The 16,733-nt window shown below is 32.4% G+C and overlaps 1 protein-coding gene across 1 annotated transcript; it reads right to left on the bottom strand.

Moving 5' to 3' along the window:
- Positions 1–249: 249 nt before the first annotated feature.
- Positions 250–3,002, bottom strand: LOC104897390 (polygalacturonase 1 beta-like protein 3). Its single transcript, XM_010684256.3, has 2 exons — positions 2,674–3,002; positions 250–2,489 (listed from the first exon to the last, which is right to left on the bottom strand). Exons 1-2 carry the CDS (start codon positions 2,761–2,763, stop codon positions 624–626), a joined length of 1,956 nt encoding a protein of 651 aa, XP_010682558.1. The 5' UTR covers positions 2,764–3,002; the 3' UTR covers positions 250–623.
- Between the last annotated feature and the right edge of the window lie 13,731 nt (positions 3,003–16,733).

Below are 16,733 nucleotides of genomic sequence, written 5' to 3'. Positions count from 1 at the left end.
GTTTACTCGTTTCTTTTGCACAAAATTTTAGGAGAAAAAATATTGTGGAACATAGAAAGAAAAAAAAACTATAATTTTTTGTTAAAGGTGAATACTTGAATATATGTGTGATGGATAGTTAATGGTTCCATTTTAAAAATAAAAACAAAAAAAATGAGTAAACTAATAAAAGATATCCGTAAAGGAAATACGGGTAAACAAATAAAGACCGAATGTAGTATATTTGAATGAAATTCAAAAAAAAAAAAGTGCATTAAATTAGTGGTTGTATCCATTTCATATCATTTAATAATGGTACATACATATAGTACTTACTATATAATATATAAAAATATATATTCATTATTTTATCCTCTATAGTAAAATTTACCCAAATTCTAAGAACAATGACAAGGTAGTAACCAACATTTAGAAACAACAAATTACAATTTTTTGCTGGTACGGTTGTGGCTCGGCCTTTGCAAAGCCACTAAACTGATTTTAAATAATAAAATAGAAAAAAAAAACTACCCGAATTTATAAATGTTATGGTCCATTCCCAAAAATGGTTCTCAAGTAGAGTACCAAATCTCAATTGGAATGTCTGCCTCAATTTTTTTTTTTTTGGTTCAAGTACATTTGTTTTAGAAATCAGCAACAGCCCAAGTTAAATCATTCTCAAATATCCAATGGCAAACTTCAATCTTACCTGGACCCGGCCCAAGCGCGATGAACGCTCCGTGGGTGGGGCTCCAAGCCGAGGTATCAATATGACATATAGCGACACCATGGTTGATCTTAGCCTTGGTACTCGGATCCAAAATATCCGCCTCGTAAACCCGAACCTTTGGGACCGAATGACAATAATACAACAAGTACGGGTACAAACTTTGATGACAAGAAACAGACTTGGTAATCTTCCCACCATTTATCCCTCTAACCTTCCCTATCAAAATATCCGTTTTCGACCCGTTTACATTATCAATAGTCCGGGCCTCCACGGATCGTCCCAAAACCGAAACCGCGAAATCAATCATATCCTCAACCGATCCAACACACTTCTTAGTCTCACCCATACTAGGCGCCCGCTCACACTCCCTCAACGCAGCGTTTAACATCCCCTCCATAGTAGAATTATCAAAAGCATGAAAAATCTCCCTCAATTGCGTAATTTTCGAACTTTCAAAGGGTATTTTCGACAAAATCGACCTCGGCAAAAACGACCTTGGTGGCATCTTATCCTTTACATCCGGCATTGGCATTATAGTCCCTTCCTTCAACATTCTCTCCCTAAAAAACTTCCCTGGCTCCACCCATTTATTTACCTTTTTACCCTTATTCGCCATCAAAACCCCAACTCCACCACCACTACTAGTACTACTACTAGTATTTCTATAATCAGCAAAAGTAACCCCTTTTTTAGCATACGACTTGAAATTACTTCCTTGCCCATACGTCGAAAACCCGATATCTTGCCCTTTAGCACCTTCACCATACCCGGTAAAATTATCGGACCCTTGATTAAAACTCTGCGCATAATTACCAAACTCAACTTTCTGAATATTAGAACTCTTAGCATAAGACTTAAAAACATCATCACCAACATTAGATTGATCTCTATAACTACTAAAACTCTCAACACCAGCATTTCCACCATCAGCATAACTATTAAACTTATTCTCAGGTACATTACCATTAAAACCATACGATGTAAAACTATCATTCCCACTATTACCTGTCTGTGAATACCCAGAAAAAGTTGATCCAACAACATTCGTGTTCTCTCCATATCTACTAAAACCGTTTATCAATCCATTACCATTCTTTCCATAGTTTCCGAATCCTTGATCGCCAGCATTTGCTTCAGTTGAGTAAGACTTGAATGAATTAACCCGACCATTCGCCTCGTCTAAGTACGAGGTGAACTGTAGGCCTGGAGCATTGACATTATCGGCGTACGACGAGAAACTACCGGCGCCACCGGTAGCTCCGGCGGCGTAAGTATTGAATGTTTGGGAGATAACATTGCCGTCTTTAGCGTAGTTGATGAACTCGTCATTGTGACCCGCTGAGTCACGGCTGTACCGGCGGAACGAGTCGAGTGGCTCGTTTTCTTCAGCTGAGTAGTTTGTGAACGAGTTGAGGCCACCGGCTGCGCCGGTAGCGTAGTTGGTGAAGTTGTTGTCGGAGTAAGCGGAGAATTTGGCGTCTGAAGGGTGTTTTTTCGATGATGATGACGTGGAGGAGAGAGAAAATGTGGTGGGGTCAGGGAAACATAGGAGGTTAGCGAGTTTACAGAAAGTGGTTAAGTGAGTTGAGAGTGAGTTGGTTGAAGCGAGTTGAGTGAATCGGGCTGAGTCAGATGAAGAAAGTGGGGAGGCTTTTGAAAGGAGGAATTGAGGTCGAGGGACTTTGTAGATCTTGTTGTTCCAGTATCGGATCGCGTACGCTTTCGGCGTAAATGGGTTCTCGCCGGAGGATCTACGAGCTGCTGCCGCCGATGCTTCCACCTACATGTTTTTCGATAAGTAATTAATTAGTAAACTTCCAAATAAGGAAAACGTTGTAATTATATATAAAAAAAAAACGAAGGAAGTATATATATGCGCTACTACTAATAATATATATTAGTAGTAGTGTGAACTTAAGAAAGTAAATGAATAAATAAATAAATAATGATAAAGTGGAGCTTACAAAGGAGGATAAGAGGAGGAGTAATAAGTGGAGGGAGAAGAGTGAGATGATGATATGTTTGTGTTTGTGTTCATGTTTATGTTCTTTCATTTTTTTTAGTTTTGTTTTGGGGTTTTGATAGTTGAGAATTGGAGATAAAGATAGGAGTGTTGTATTGTGAGTTTAATTGGAGGGGAGGAGAGAGAGAGAGAGAGGAGAATGTTGGAGATGGTGTGTTTGGATGGAATCGAGGTATTTATAGAGAGGAAGAAATTGTGGAGTAGGAGAGTTGTTTTTTTTTTTGGTAGAGGGATTTTGGAAGTGATGGCTCATTGGACTATTGGAGTGAGAGTGAAGTAGTGGACTATAATGTCAATTTTTTCACTCTTAGTTAATGTGGTCTGTGGTTTGGCAGTTGAGAGATTATGTTGAATTGAATCTGCGTTTTTTTCAACTTATTTTTGTTTACTTCCTCCATTTTTTTATATTTGTAATTTTTTTTCATCAATTTCAATGTAAAATTTGGGTAGGAGAGAGGTAGGGACGAAAAAGAGAGAGAGTTCTATAGAAAGGAAAAGCAAAAGTATAAAGTGTTGCAAGTAATTAATTATTTCTCTTTTAGAAAAGTATTGAAAAAAAACGGAGGAAGTTTTTATTTTGTAAGTGCGTCAAATTTTATTTTTTTTAAACTTAACATATCTTAATTATTAGTTCTTATTAAATTTTATTTGAATTTATGTGATTTTTTTTAAGGATTGAAAATAAGTTGAATAGAGATCAGAACATTTTGTGTCTCATATGTGAAAGGGATTGTGGTATATGAGTAAGATTGAACAAAAGATGATTATCACTTTTTTTTTTAGGGGAATATGAAGCCAGTTGATTTATGGTTCATTTGATTGTTGGTTATAATTGGTGATAATTGTGATATATGACAGTGTACATTTGTAGAGGGATTTTCATATTAATATATATGAGAATGCTACTTTAATCAAGATTTTCTATCTTTTTTAGTAGAAATTTATTATCATCCATTACCACTTACCACTTGAAATGGGGTATTAAGTGGTAATAAAAACTTATAAAGAAGTACTCTATTGCTTTAGGATGAATTTCATTACCACGAATATGAACATGAGATTTTCTATCAATATTACAAGTAAATTCATTATCATTTTTTTTTGACGGGAAGTAAATTCATTATCATTACCATTATTTATTATTCCTTACCAGATAGTGCGTTTTGATTGAGCTTGAGAAATAATATTCTTTGTGATTTTTTTTTGTTTCATGCATTTTCGTTATCATTTTCCTGAAATAAATTAACCTTTTTAGTAAATTTACGCAAATTTTAAGGGTGGTGAATAAGAAGCGAAGGCAAGAGATTATCTCATGTTGTATAGGAACTTTCTTTTTCTTCAATAAGTTGTACGCTATGAAGCCAATACAATGCACGAAGTTACATTTTACATCACACGAGGATATATTTATATTTGAGAAGGTATTCCGTCAGACTTGTTTGACCGTAACTAATGATCAGACAAATATATACTGATTATCTGGAAAAAAAAACATTCAATATGTGATTTGAAACTTTGAGTAGCTGATAGTAAACTTTGAATATCTGATACAATTTTTGGTTATTTGAAATTAAGTATCTCATATCAAATATTCAATGTCTGATTCATATATTCAATGTCTTATATAAGATATTGAATGTATGATATCAGAAAATTGAATGTCTTGTAGTAATTATTTTTTTAATAATTCTATTAATAATGGGTTATCTATCCAGTGGGTTGATATAGTAATGTCCAACATAATTCAATATTTGACATTATATACTCATTGTGGTCATCTCATATAATCATTATAATTTCTAATCTTGAGTATTAAACATCTAATGTCAGATAATCAATATTTGATATCAGATAATCAATTTCTAATCTCATATTATTGAACATCTAATGTAATCAATATTAATTTTGTGATGTTTAACTTTGAATATATGATATAAAAATTTAATTATCTGATATAAAACTTTGACTATCTGATATAATACTTTCAATCTCTAATTTCAAACTTTAAATACTCCCTCCGTTTTTTTTAGATGTAACATATTGACTTTGGGCACTATTCATCCATTACACTTTGACCACTAATTGTTATTTATACATAAGAAAAAATATAGTCATGTGAGATCTTGTTTGATTCGTCACGGTATACACTTTTCAAATATATATTTTTTATAATTTTTACTTTTATACAATTGGAGATATTATCGGTCAAAGTTGTGCCTCGGCAAATGTGAAAAGTCCAATGTTACATCTAAAAAAACGGAGGGAGTATATAATTTTAAACTTTGATTATCCGATATAAAAATTCCAATATATGATAGAAAATTTTTACTATCCGACAACTCATACGTTAATTGCAAATTAGTGTCTTGATAGATGTGGCCCAAAAAATGGACAAACTAATAAAATTGAGAAGGAGTATTTCAATGGTGTGACATGTATATATATGTTTTAAGACTAAAATATGTAAATAAATTCTTTCACTTCCTCTTGCAAGACCCATGCTCAAAGCCCAACAACTTATTAAGTTATTATATTACTCCCTCCAAGGCTTCAACGTAGACTTTAATATGTGACTAACTTCACCTGGAAAATAAGGTCAATGGGTCAAAAATTGACCTGGTTAGAATAGGGTCGGAGGTGGACCAGGATTAATAAACCCAACTCTTGAGTCTTGACTGGTAGAAGCAGGGGAAGGACAGGCCGTCAGGCTGTGGTTAAGTTCGAATCGGGTTAACCCTTGGCGAATTTGTTAAGGTCCATACCAAATATGGGTTAGGGTCAGGTCGGGGTAGGCGGGGGTCATGGGATTCATACCTATTTTTGTAGGTCGTGTTCTATTCAACTTATTTTAGCTTGTTTAAGATCTTATAAGATAAAATAAAATAAGATAATTTCAAATAAGATAAGTTAAATCAAACAGACTCTTAGTACTTCTTGATGTTCCTCACTGCTTCTTGATTTTTGTACTATTTATTTTCATCTTTTTTGTACTAATAGTTTGTACATATTGTCTAATATTATATTGTAATTCTTATGAAATACTTTAATTATGTATTTTAACTATATCTTTCCTTTGGTTTGAGAAGGATTACTACACATACAATGATACAACAATGTACAGGAGCATGTATTTTGGACAATGTGTACATGGATGCATGCTTGTTGAGTTGTTTCACATGCCAACCACAAGATAATAATGATTTTCACATGTTTTGTATATATTTTAATTAAAATCATTTTCATGTAATAAACGACACTGTTTTTAATAATGCTAAACTTCAATAGATTGAACACTTAGGATGTCATGTAGTCTTATAGAGAAGAAGCTAATGATACCTCCTTTTGTAAATTGTTGGAGTATAGTGTGGGAAAAAAGCACTAATCAAATACTCACAAAGAATAACAAGGAACCTTATTCCCTTTTCTTTTATTGAAAACCTTCAACCAAATAATCTCGAATGTTATCAGTTTCGGTACATAGACCAAATAATACAATGCAAGCAAAAGTTCCTAAATTCATGGACATATAAAACATCATATAAGTCATCATGCTTGCATATCCGAAACCATTTTGAATTACCATTATTCCTCATTCCATAATCAGACACGACAGTTTGTTGACTTGCTGGCTTATCTTATTAGTTTACGTTAACTTTTTTTTTTGAGTTAAATTTTAACGGGCATGGACTTTAATAATTCAAAGTGTACTACTTATTTAAATTTACTAGAACTCATTTGAACTCACTTAAAAAAAGGAAGGATTATTCAACTAAAGTGAGACAAAAAGAGGCATAATCACGACTAACGAGTCCCGTCACTGTCCATGGATGGATTATTAGCGTTTGATTAACCATCCTTAATAATGCGTAGAATTTACGAGAGAAAAACAAAATAACAAGACTTAACATTGTCGGCTTATAGCGTCACAAGTCACGCTCAACATAAGATAACAATGATCAATATAATTGTATGGCTGTATGCTTTTCTATTACTATTATGTTGTATATGTAGTATATAATTGGCTACATAGTGCATTGCCATATAGTTTCGATTCTTCCAACTTCAAAGTTAGGGGTTCAATATCTACTAAAGGCACTTTAAGAAAGGGTTTCTTTTTATCATTTGCAAACCTACGCCAGTCTAACTTGCGAGAGGTTTCGATCTGGTATGACCCTTCACCACTATGTTCTTATAGCATATCATTCTACGCAGTACTTAATTACTAATACAGGCTTCGTTTAGTAATCATGAAAGGTAGTGCGTATGATTTTTTTTTTTTACTTGAGAAGAGGTAACAGGTAAAAGCAAATACTGCATGAGTTAATTAAGTGAAAGTATTGGGCCAGACCGTCTGACCCAACACTTTCCGTCGGACGGGCTGATTCTTTTAACTTCTTCTCCACTTCTTCTCCACTTCGTCGGAATGATTAATGTATGTCTGTTGAGATATTCTAGGATTGATTTGTTACGATTTGTTAGGATTATTTTCCTTAACTTGTATTCTTATCATTTAGGAAGGTTTCCTATCTTTTTTGTATGTGGCTCCCTATTAATATACAAGGAGATGTTTTTCACGTCAATGAGAATATAACAAACCTTCTGCCATCTTCTATATTCTATCAATGTCACAAATGACTGTTAAGAGTTTTGTTGGTAAATAGTTGACAAACCCACATAAATGGAGTATTATTCTTCGTAATGTAAATGTGAGAAAGAAGGCAAAAGATGTGCGGCAGAAATTAGAGATCTACAACATCAGTATCAGATAGTGAGTGACTGATGAGATTCAGAAATTAAGAGTTCTGGGAGTAAGTTTGCTTTTAATTTTTTTAGATGATTAAGAGTTCTGGGAGTATCAGCTAAGAGGAATGAAGAAGGAGAAAGTGAGAGAAAGCAGAGGTTAGTGTTTTGTTTTCTTTTCAGTTGGACTTTGTTTTCTTTCAGTTGGACTTTGTTTTGTTTCAGTTGGACTAACTGAAACAAAATGAAGACTACCTGAAGAAAAATGAAGACTACCTGAAAAAGAATAAAGACCAACTCAAACCCAAGTAAGTCTAACTGAAGCACAAAAACCAACTGAAAAAAAAGAAGACTAACTGAAAAAAAAAGAAGACTAACTGAAACAAAATGAAGACTATCTGAATGAAGAAGAAGGAGAAAGTGAGAGAAAGCAGAGGTTAGTGTTTTGTTTTCTTTTCAGTTGGACTTTGTTTTCTTTCAGTTGGACTTTGTTTTCTTTCAGTTGGACTTTGTTTTCTTTCAATTGGACTTTGTTTTCTTTCAGTTGGACTTTTTTCTTTCAGTTGGACTTTGTTTTGTTTCAGTTGGACTAACTGAAACAAAATGAAGACTACCTGAAGAAAAATGAAGACTACCTGAAAAAGAATAAAGACCAACTGAAACCCAAGTAAGTCTAACTGAAGCACAAAAACCAACTGAAAAAAAAAGAACTAACTGGAAAAAAAAGAAGACTAACTGAAACAAAATGAAGACTACCTGAAAAAAATGAAGACTACCTGAAAAAAAATGAAGACTACCTGAAAAAAAATTAAGACTAACTGAAAAAAAATTGGAACCACCTGAAAGTCGTCCGACCAAAAATTATGGTCGGACGAGTCCGACACAATACGTTCTCTTTAATTAATTAGGAGTTTTTCGTTCACAGGGAAGTTTATCTTCTGCAGGAAGGAAGATCCCTCAGTCGGCACTCGGCATCATCATCAGCAACAAGTGAACAGACGCACGAAGTTTTCTTGTATATATGAAACTATGAAAGTTTTTTAGAGTCCACTAAGGCTATGTTTAGTTCACCTGAAATTTTCTGATCTGAACTTATCTGATCTGATTTGATCTGATCTGATTTACAAGATTTTATCTTTTATAAAATATATTATTACTATCATATTATTACTTTTTTTTTTGAGGGGATCATATTATTACTTTGTAATTCATTATTATGCAATACATTATAAGATCTTAATTATTTATAGTATTACTATTATTATCATTTTAATTCTATTACAACTTTTACACAACTTTTATTATTAATAATAATAATAATTATTATCATTATTATAATAACAACAACAATAATTATAATCATAACAATAATAATTATTACTTAAAATAATTATATAACCCAAATCATTAATTTATAAGAACACTTATACAATGTTTCACACTTTCCCTTAAAAAAAAATTTCACACTTGAGAAGTCGACAGACTCAACTCTTTTTTTTCATATAAAATAGGAAAATTTGCACAAAATCACCTTAAGCTTTCACTTATTTAGAAACTCCCACCTTTATGTTTTTTTTCCTAAATTTCCACCTAAACTTTACAAAACCTTTATAAACTCTCACCACTTAACTGATTTCTTTTATTTTTATCTCCAAACAACTCACTTCCCCCTTCTCATATAAGAGAATTTCCCTCCAACACAAGCAACAAAGGGAACAGACCTCCTTCTGATAAGATGTGGGTGAAGGATCAAAGGGTGAAAAGGGAAATTATCTTATATAAGAAGGGGGAAATGAGTTGTTTGGAGGGAAAAACAAAAGAAATAACTGATGTGGGTCTCACCACTAACGAAGTTTGGCAAAATCCGTTAAGTGGTGGGAGTTTATAAAGGTTTTGTAAAGTTTAGGTGGAAATTTAGGGAAAAAAAACATAAAGGTAGGAGTTTCTAAATAAGTGAAAACTTAATGTGGTTTTGTGCAAATTTTCCTATAAAATAACATAAGATATATAAACAACTATGACTTACGCAAGAAGAAATAAACAGTGTGCAACATCAAATAGCTTGAGAGATTTGGAATTTGGTAGGAAGAGGTATACTGAATCTAAATTTATAATTTGTATCTCGCACTCAGTTTATTTTGAAATGTAATCCGAATTTAGTAGTTTCGTTGTCATGAATTTGAGCTATCATATTTTGGGCCTGTTCTCTTTGGCATAAAACAGCTGAGCTGAACTGAACTGAACTGAATTGAACTGAACTGAACTGAATTGAACTAAACTGAATTGAACTGAACTGATCTGAACTGAACTGAACTGAACTGAACTGAACTGAAATGAATAATGATATGTATGTGAGAGTAAAAGTATTGTCAAGAGCTGAACTGAACTGAACTGAACTGATCTGAACTGAACTGAACTGATCTGAACTGAACTGAAATGAACTGAACTGAAAATAAGCTGGGGAGAACAGGTATATATTCCTTATTTTTGCGTCAATCTTATGTTCTTAACGTGGCTTTTAGATTTATATTATTTAATAACAACAAAATAACTTAAAATAATAATAACAATGATATTTATAATGATAACAACAAGATTAATAGTAATTACCAATATTAATAATTAATAAGTACAACAAAAATAAATAATCCTTTTGAACAATTGTACTAGTAAATAATAATACTCCCTTTGTATTTTTTTTATCTTTCTCACTTAGAATCTTGACACTATTAACAATTAGAGAGAATCTTTTAGATTTTTATCAATATATAAGAAAAAATATAGTCATGTGGGGTCTTGTTTGATTCGTCTCAATGAGTTCTTTATTAATATTCAATTATTATAGTTTTTACTAATATGTAATGAAAGATATTTAATAGTAATAAGGAGTTATTAAATATAAGCATGATATGAACTGATCTGAACTTATTTTTTCTGATCTGATATGATCTGATTAGATCTGAAATAAGCAAAAATAAGGTGAACTGAACATAGCCTAAGTTTATAACCATATATATAGTGATAATAATATACGCATAGTATATATTACTCCCGCCGTTTCAAAATAATTATACCATTTGACATTTGGTCATTATTCATGAAACAACTTTGACAAGCCTTCCATCACCATTATATAAGAAAAACCATAGTTGAGTGGGATCTTGCTAAAGAAGTCTTCCATCACCATTAGATCGAATTCGTAGTTCTATATTGACCGATCCACGTAAATCCTTGTGATATCTTGTTTATCTTTTTTATTGCTTTTCTCGCTATTATTATTTCATCTATTTGTTCCGTATTAATCAAACACTACAACACACCCTCCCAACAAACATGTGAGAGTGACTTGCGGAGGAGCTGGAAGGTCGCGAGTCGCGACCTGTGTCGCGAGGGGTAACGAGTGGTTTTCTGTGCTTCCTGGCAGACTCGTTGTCGCGAGTTGCAAGCTTCGGTCTGCGGAACGCGAAGCGCGAAGGCGATTTCCTCATTAGGTTTTCTCGACAATTTCGGGCTTGTATTTTAGACTTCATATAAATACGTTAATTCATTTTTAGAGTGTACATCCACAAATTATCAACGAGAGATTAGCTTAAACACATTAGAGAAGATTAGAAAGAGTCTTTGAGATTCAATTACATTCAATTGAATCTTGCCTATTGTCATTGTAAACGTCTCGTTCATTGAATCTTTTTCCCTCCTTGAGGATGTAGCTATCACATTGATAGTGAACCTCGTTAAATCTGTGTATTCTTTATTCATTTTCTTGTGCTTTTGTTTGGGTGCTTGGTAGTTGTGCATGCTTGTTTTGGTTAATTAAACGCTTTCGCATAACAAATTAAAACACAAGGTAAAGATCCTGCATCCCCTACTCTCATTATTACTTTTGGTGAATAATCTCTTGAAAGTTTTAACACGAGTTCAATTCACTTAGTCCAGCTTCCTTTGTGTATTACGACATTATCCCATTTCCTCGTGGCCACTGGCCCATGCACGCAATGCAACTTTAATTTTAAACGTAGTATTTATAAATGAGCTGATCATTTCATTTCATTGATGATATAAATGTAAGACATATGTCATTGTATTGTCAGCAAAGCTAATTTTATATAAGAAAAAAAAATAGATTTATAAAAGATCCCATAATAGACATTTATTTCATCTTTTTTGGGTGGGGAAGTTGGGTCATTAGAGGGCCAATCATAATCATGAAAAATGGATAATGTACAACTATATATATAGTGGATGAAGCATGTCAATGTATATATGCAAAAAAAAGAGAGAGATTTTTAATCAACTCTTTTATTTTACGTAGATTATAGTAGTAAATCATAAGGGCTTTTACCGTTATTATTAAGATGATGTAAATGCAGTAATAATGTGATGTCAGAATGCATAACCATCTGAAATTAATTAGTGCTATTTTTTCCTATTTGCTTTTATTAATTTGCGCTTTTTAGATAAAGTTTTGTTTTTTTTCAACTTATTTTGCTAATCTGAATTTACATGAACTTATGAGAATTTATCTCAACTTATTAGACTTTTAAGACCTTATCTGAACAGATTAGAAATCTTATTTTATGAGTGTGTCAAATCTTATTTTTGCGAAACTGAACTGATTTGAATTTATTAGTTCTTATTTAAACTTATTTGAAGTTATTTGAACTTATTTTTTTCTTAGAAGGATTGGAAGTAAGTTTAACAGACAAGGGCCAAAGCAATGCAAAAATACAAGTTGAATTTATTTACCGTTATTATTAAGGATTTCGCTTTTTTTTGAAATATATTTTTTGCCTCCACTTACTATATGGTGTTCCTTTTTTTTCTCCTTTATTATCTTTTCCTGCGTTGGTGGAAGAGAGCATTATTTCTTTTTCTTGGTGGAAAAGATGGGCTAAGCCCTAACACTTGAAAAATGATACTATTGGTGGAATAGTATTAGATAGAAACTCAGCGTGACATGGCCAATGGTTGAAGTGATCATTATTATAGCGAAAGCTTAAGGGTAATGGAATTGTTGGGGCCTTGTGAAGTTGTAGGTACACAAGTTCCGAACTCAATACTCAATGTGTATTAATTTTAGAAAATTATCTACTCCGTTTTAAAATATAAGGCACGCACGATATTCGAGATCGAATTTTGACCGTTGTTGATAGAAAATTTTCAAAAAATAATGTTGTCTTATATATATATATATAACTAATAATGTTAACATTATTTTTGGTAATATACGCTCTTTTTCTCCCCTAATATATAGTGATTCTATTATAATCTCTCTAGTCTATTCTTTTCTTGATTCTTGTACACATTTCAACGTTATAAATGTTAAGAAATAGAGGTGGTTTTACTTTTACGGCTTGTTTCGTATGTCTTCGTCAATCGGATACGATTTATTTATCGTTTCTTTTGGAATAGGAATGGGTGTTGGATGACTCCTACATTAACATGAAACTAATTAAGTATCTTAATCATCATAGGATAATAATCCTCACAAACTCCAAAATCCATTGCCACATTAATCATAACTTTGATATACTTATTAAACATATAAAAAGCTCATAGATACTTGATCATGATCTTCATTAATTAGGGGTAGTAGTTATGAATAATGTATGCCACAAAAATTAAGCATTATGAAAACTCAAAGTTAACAACTTTATATTTGGGGCCACACACAGAAGTAGTTTCATGAGCATTTGGACTAATGGTTGTTAGAATAATATATTGCTACTTTTGTTATGCTACCATAATCATAAGTTCATTCATGTCAATAAAATAATAATAATCATAAGTTCATAACGGATATGATGCAATGTTGTACTGCATTAACGACTACAAGGAGGAAATGGGTGCTATGAGCAGAATGAGGAGAACAGCACCGACACCAACATAAAATCACAACATTTGAATTCACTACTTGTTGGGGTTCTGAGTGAATGGCCCTGTACGAGGACAAATCAGTGGAAATTCACTACTTTAAAACAAATCTCCAAAAAGCATCCATATAATCTCTTCACTCATTGATCTTCCATTTTACATTTTATAATTCTAGGACAATTAAAAATGATAATATAGCATATTGTATGGTTGGTTTCCTATCTATCTTAGTGGAAGATAATTTATGTGGCTTATGCACATTGACATGTAAAAAAAAATCCTTACCAAGGACCCTTAGGTCCAATGATATGGCTTCCTATCTTTCGCATGGAAGACCAATGTTCAAGTCTTGGTGGAAGCCAAATTCCAATGTTGTTGGGCCTTTGAGTGAGTGGCCCTGTGCGAGGGCAGCCCAGTGAAAATTCATCTTACTACAGACTTCCTGCTTGGTTTTTTAATCTCTCCAGCTTGTTTTTCTATTCTTGGTGGAATTTTGATTCCCGGCCCGGCTCGCGTCGTTCCAACAACCGGCGGGGAGCACCTCAGTATACGATAATAAGGGCCAAAAAAATGTATAAAAAATCCTTGTGGCATGCATATAGCCTTGGAAAGTCATATCAACTACCATAACAACATACATTGATGTAATTGACTAATTAAAACTCTCTCTTATTTTTCTCATCTATAGTTGTTTACCGAATTTTATGTAATTTATTTTATACTAATCAAAATTGATAATTATTGATCAAAACGAAATTGTCGTGATTAAAATCATTACAATATTTACTCATTAAAATCTATTTTCCCTAATTAAAACTAACTTTTACTAAAAATTATCTTCTCAAGCTGAAAAAAATGGCCTTACAAACAACAACTTAGAGAGAATATTTTGAAACATGACTTTATATATGATTAATGATTTTTACGCTAACTCTAAATTGCGTCAATAATATTGTATGTTTGATATATACTTCCTCCGTTTCTTTTTACTTGCAACGGTTTGACTTTTACACTATTCACCAACTCTACTTAGTTTATGTTTGGTGATTTATAGTTAAGGAAAAACATATTCATGTGGATCTTGTTAGATTCGTGTGAATGTATATTTTCTAAATATATATACTTTTTATAATTTTTATTTATCGGTAATTAAAGTTATTGATGGTTGAAATTATGCATTGGCAAGCATGAAAGTCAAACTGTTGCAAGTAAAAAGAAACAGAGGAAGTAGTAAGTAAGCAGCCATCACTCTAGGTTTACTAAACATTGTCGATAGTATCGATACACAGAAACTATCCCTTAATTACAACCATTATAAATCTTACGTGATACAACCAAATCTTTCTCAACCAATCAAAAAAATTTGACAAAACAATTAGTGCAAACTTTCTAACAAACAATTATTTCTAATAATACATTTTACATAACATTTTCCATTTTATCAGCGGTATGTGAATATCAATGGCTGGATTTTCACTCGACGCTGAGGACGAAAGACAATCTCCGGCGAAGTGGAGGCGTTTTCCGGTAATCATGGATGCTAAGTGGGAAGCGGGAAGCCGGGAAAGGGTGAGACGTTTATTTTACACGCCCTTGAGCTATGAGATATACTAGTCTTTTGTGCACGCGATGCGTGCGATGATATTTTTAGGCCTAATATTAAGTAGTAAACAAACTGAAAATGCAAGTTAGTATGTAAGTTCACCTCTATTTTGTGAATAAGATTCTTCCATGTTCTTTTTATGTTGTCATTCATTTTTGTGATTTTGAATATTTTTTGTTTCTCAAGTCTTATATGCGCATGTTCTTTTATAATCAGTATGATGTTCTTTACCAAATATCGTCATGTTCTTTTTTATTTTGTTTTGTTCATTTTTGTAACTTATAATAGTTTTTTATATGGATTTCAGTAATTTCTCTATGATCCCAAAATTGTAACCGAAAAGTATAATACAATTTTAGTTTTTTTTCCTTGTCTAACTTCTAAATTCTGATTTCACAGATATTTAAGAATTTTCATCATTTTAATTTTTTCTCCTTTTCTAAATGTTCACACTTTGAGTTTCAATTATATTTGAAAGGAAATTTAAGTTTTTCATACACAATCTGATTTTGCATGAAATGGTCATTTTTAATTTTTCTCCTTTTCTAAATTTGAACACTTTGATTTTCAATTATAGGTGAAATGAAATTTCAAATTTTTCATACACAATCTGATTTCGCATGAAATGGTTTTTGCAAAGCATTTTATAGAAATAAAATACCGTTATTTGTTCATTATTTATACTTATTTATTAAAGTGTTTTTAAATACTATTTGATTGTAGTTCAAAGAATCTTATTTCTACAACATGGAGGTGAACTTAAATACTAACTTGCATTTTCTTTTTGTTTACTACTTAGTAATAATTAGGCCTAAAAATGTCATCGCACGCATCGCGTGTATGTGTAGTCGTCAATGATAATAACATGAAACATATTTGTTGATCAGTGAAAGTAGAAGCTAATCAAGCAGGTATTTTATTTCTATAAAGTTATAATAAGAGGAAACTTTAATTTTCCTCATATAAGCTAATCAAGTAGAAGCTAATCAAGCAAGTATTTTGTAATTTAGAAAGGAAAGGGGGGCAAAATAGTCGGTTCAAAAAAGGACACCGTTGCTCCCCCCTTCCCTTATGTAATAGAGATTTTGGATTGCTTGGTAAACAAGAGAAACAGTACAAAGAAAAGAACCCTCTATAATCTTACCAAGAGAAACAGTACAAAGAAAAGAACCCTCTATAATATACATTGGCGATGACATGGGCTGTGACATTATTTCATAGAGATAATTGACATGTCATGCTTACCTACCCTTCAAACAAATAAATTGAGCTATCAATCCTTCTACCTTAATCTTCTCAATACATACAAACTGTTTTAACAACTAATTGTCTAATGCTAGTTTGTGAAATGGTGCTCCTAGATATTAAATTAATGCTCATAAGTACCCTTAGGACCTGTTCTCTTCGATATAAAACAACTGAACTGAAATGAATAGTGATAAGTGAGAGTAAAAGTATTGTCCAGAGCTGAACTGAACTGAAAATAAGTTGGGGAGAACAGACCCTTAGTCTGATCTATGGAGAAGAAAAAAAAATAGTAGTCACAACATTGTCATTTGTTGCTCACCGTCAAAGCCCAAACCTAAATAGCACAATACACACATGTTGGCATAAGCAATTTATGCAACATTGCGTTATTTGTATGTAGCAGCATACTGCGTAATTCCAATGTCTTGACTCGTATGATCATATAACGACTCTTCAAAACACAGGAAATCCCCTGAGTGCCATTGATCGCGATATAATTAGACGGACAACGAAGACTAGAGCAATGGGAGTTCATC

Source organism: Beta vulgaris, chromosome 6 (assembly GCF_026745355.1).
Source record: "Beta vulgaris subsp. vulgaris cultivar EL10 chromosome 6, EL10.2, whole genome shotgun sequence".
In the NCBI taxonomy this organism is placed as follows: Eukaryota; Viridiplantae; Streptophyta; class Magnoliopsida; order Caryophyllales; family Amaranthaceae; genus Beta; species Beta vulgaris.
The sequence above is the reverse complement of the archived record's forward strand: the minus strand, read 5'-3'. Positions and strand labels throughout refer to the sequence as shown.

Bases quoted from the DNA above. Each gene is read 5' to 3' on its own strand.
- LOC104897390 (XM_010684256.3), bottom strand. From the start codon at position 2,763: ATGAAAGAACATAAACATGAACACAAACACAAACATATCATCATCTCA. The intron at 2,490-2,673 runs GTAAGCTCCACT...AAAAACATGTAG, and splicing joins TCCTCCTCTTATCCTCCTTT to GTGGAAGCATCGGCGGCAGC.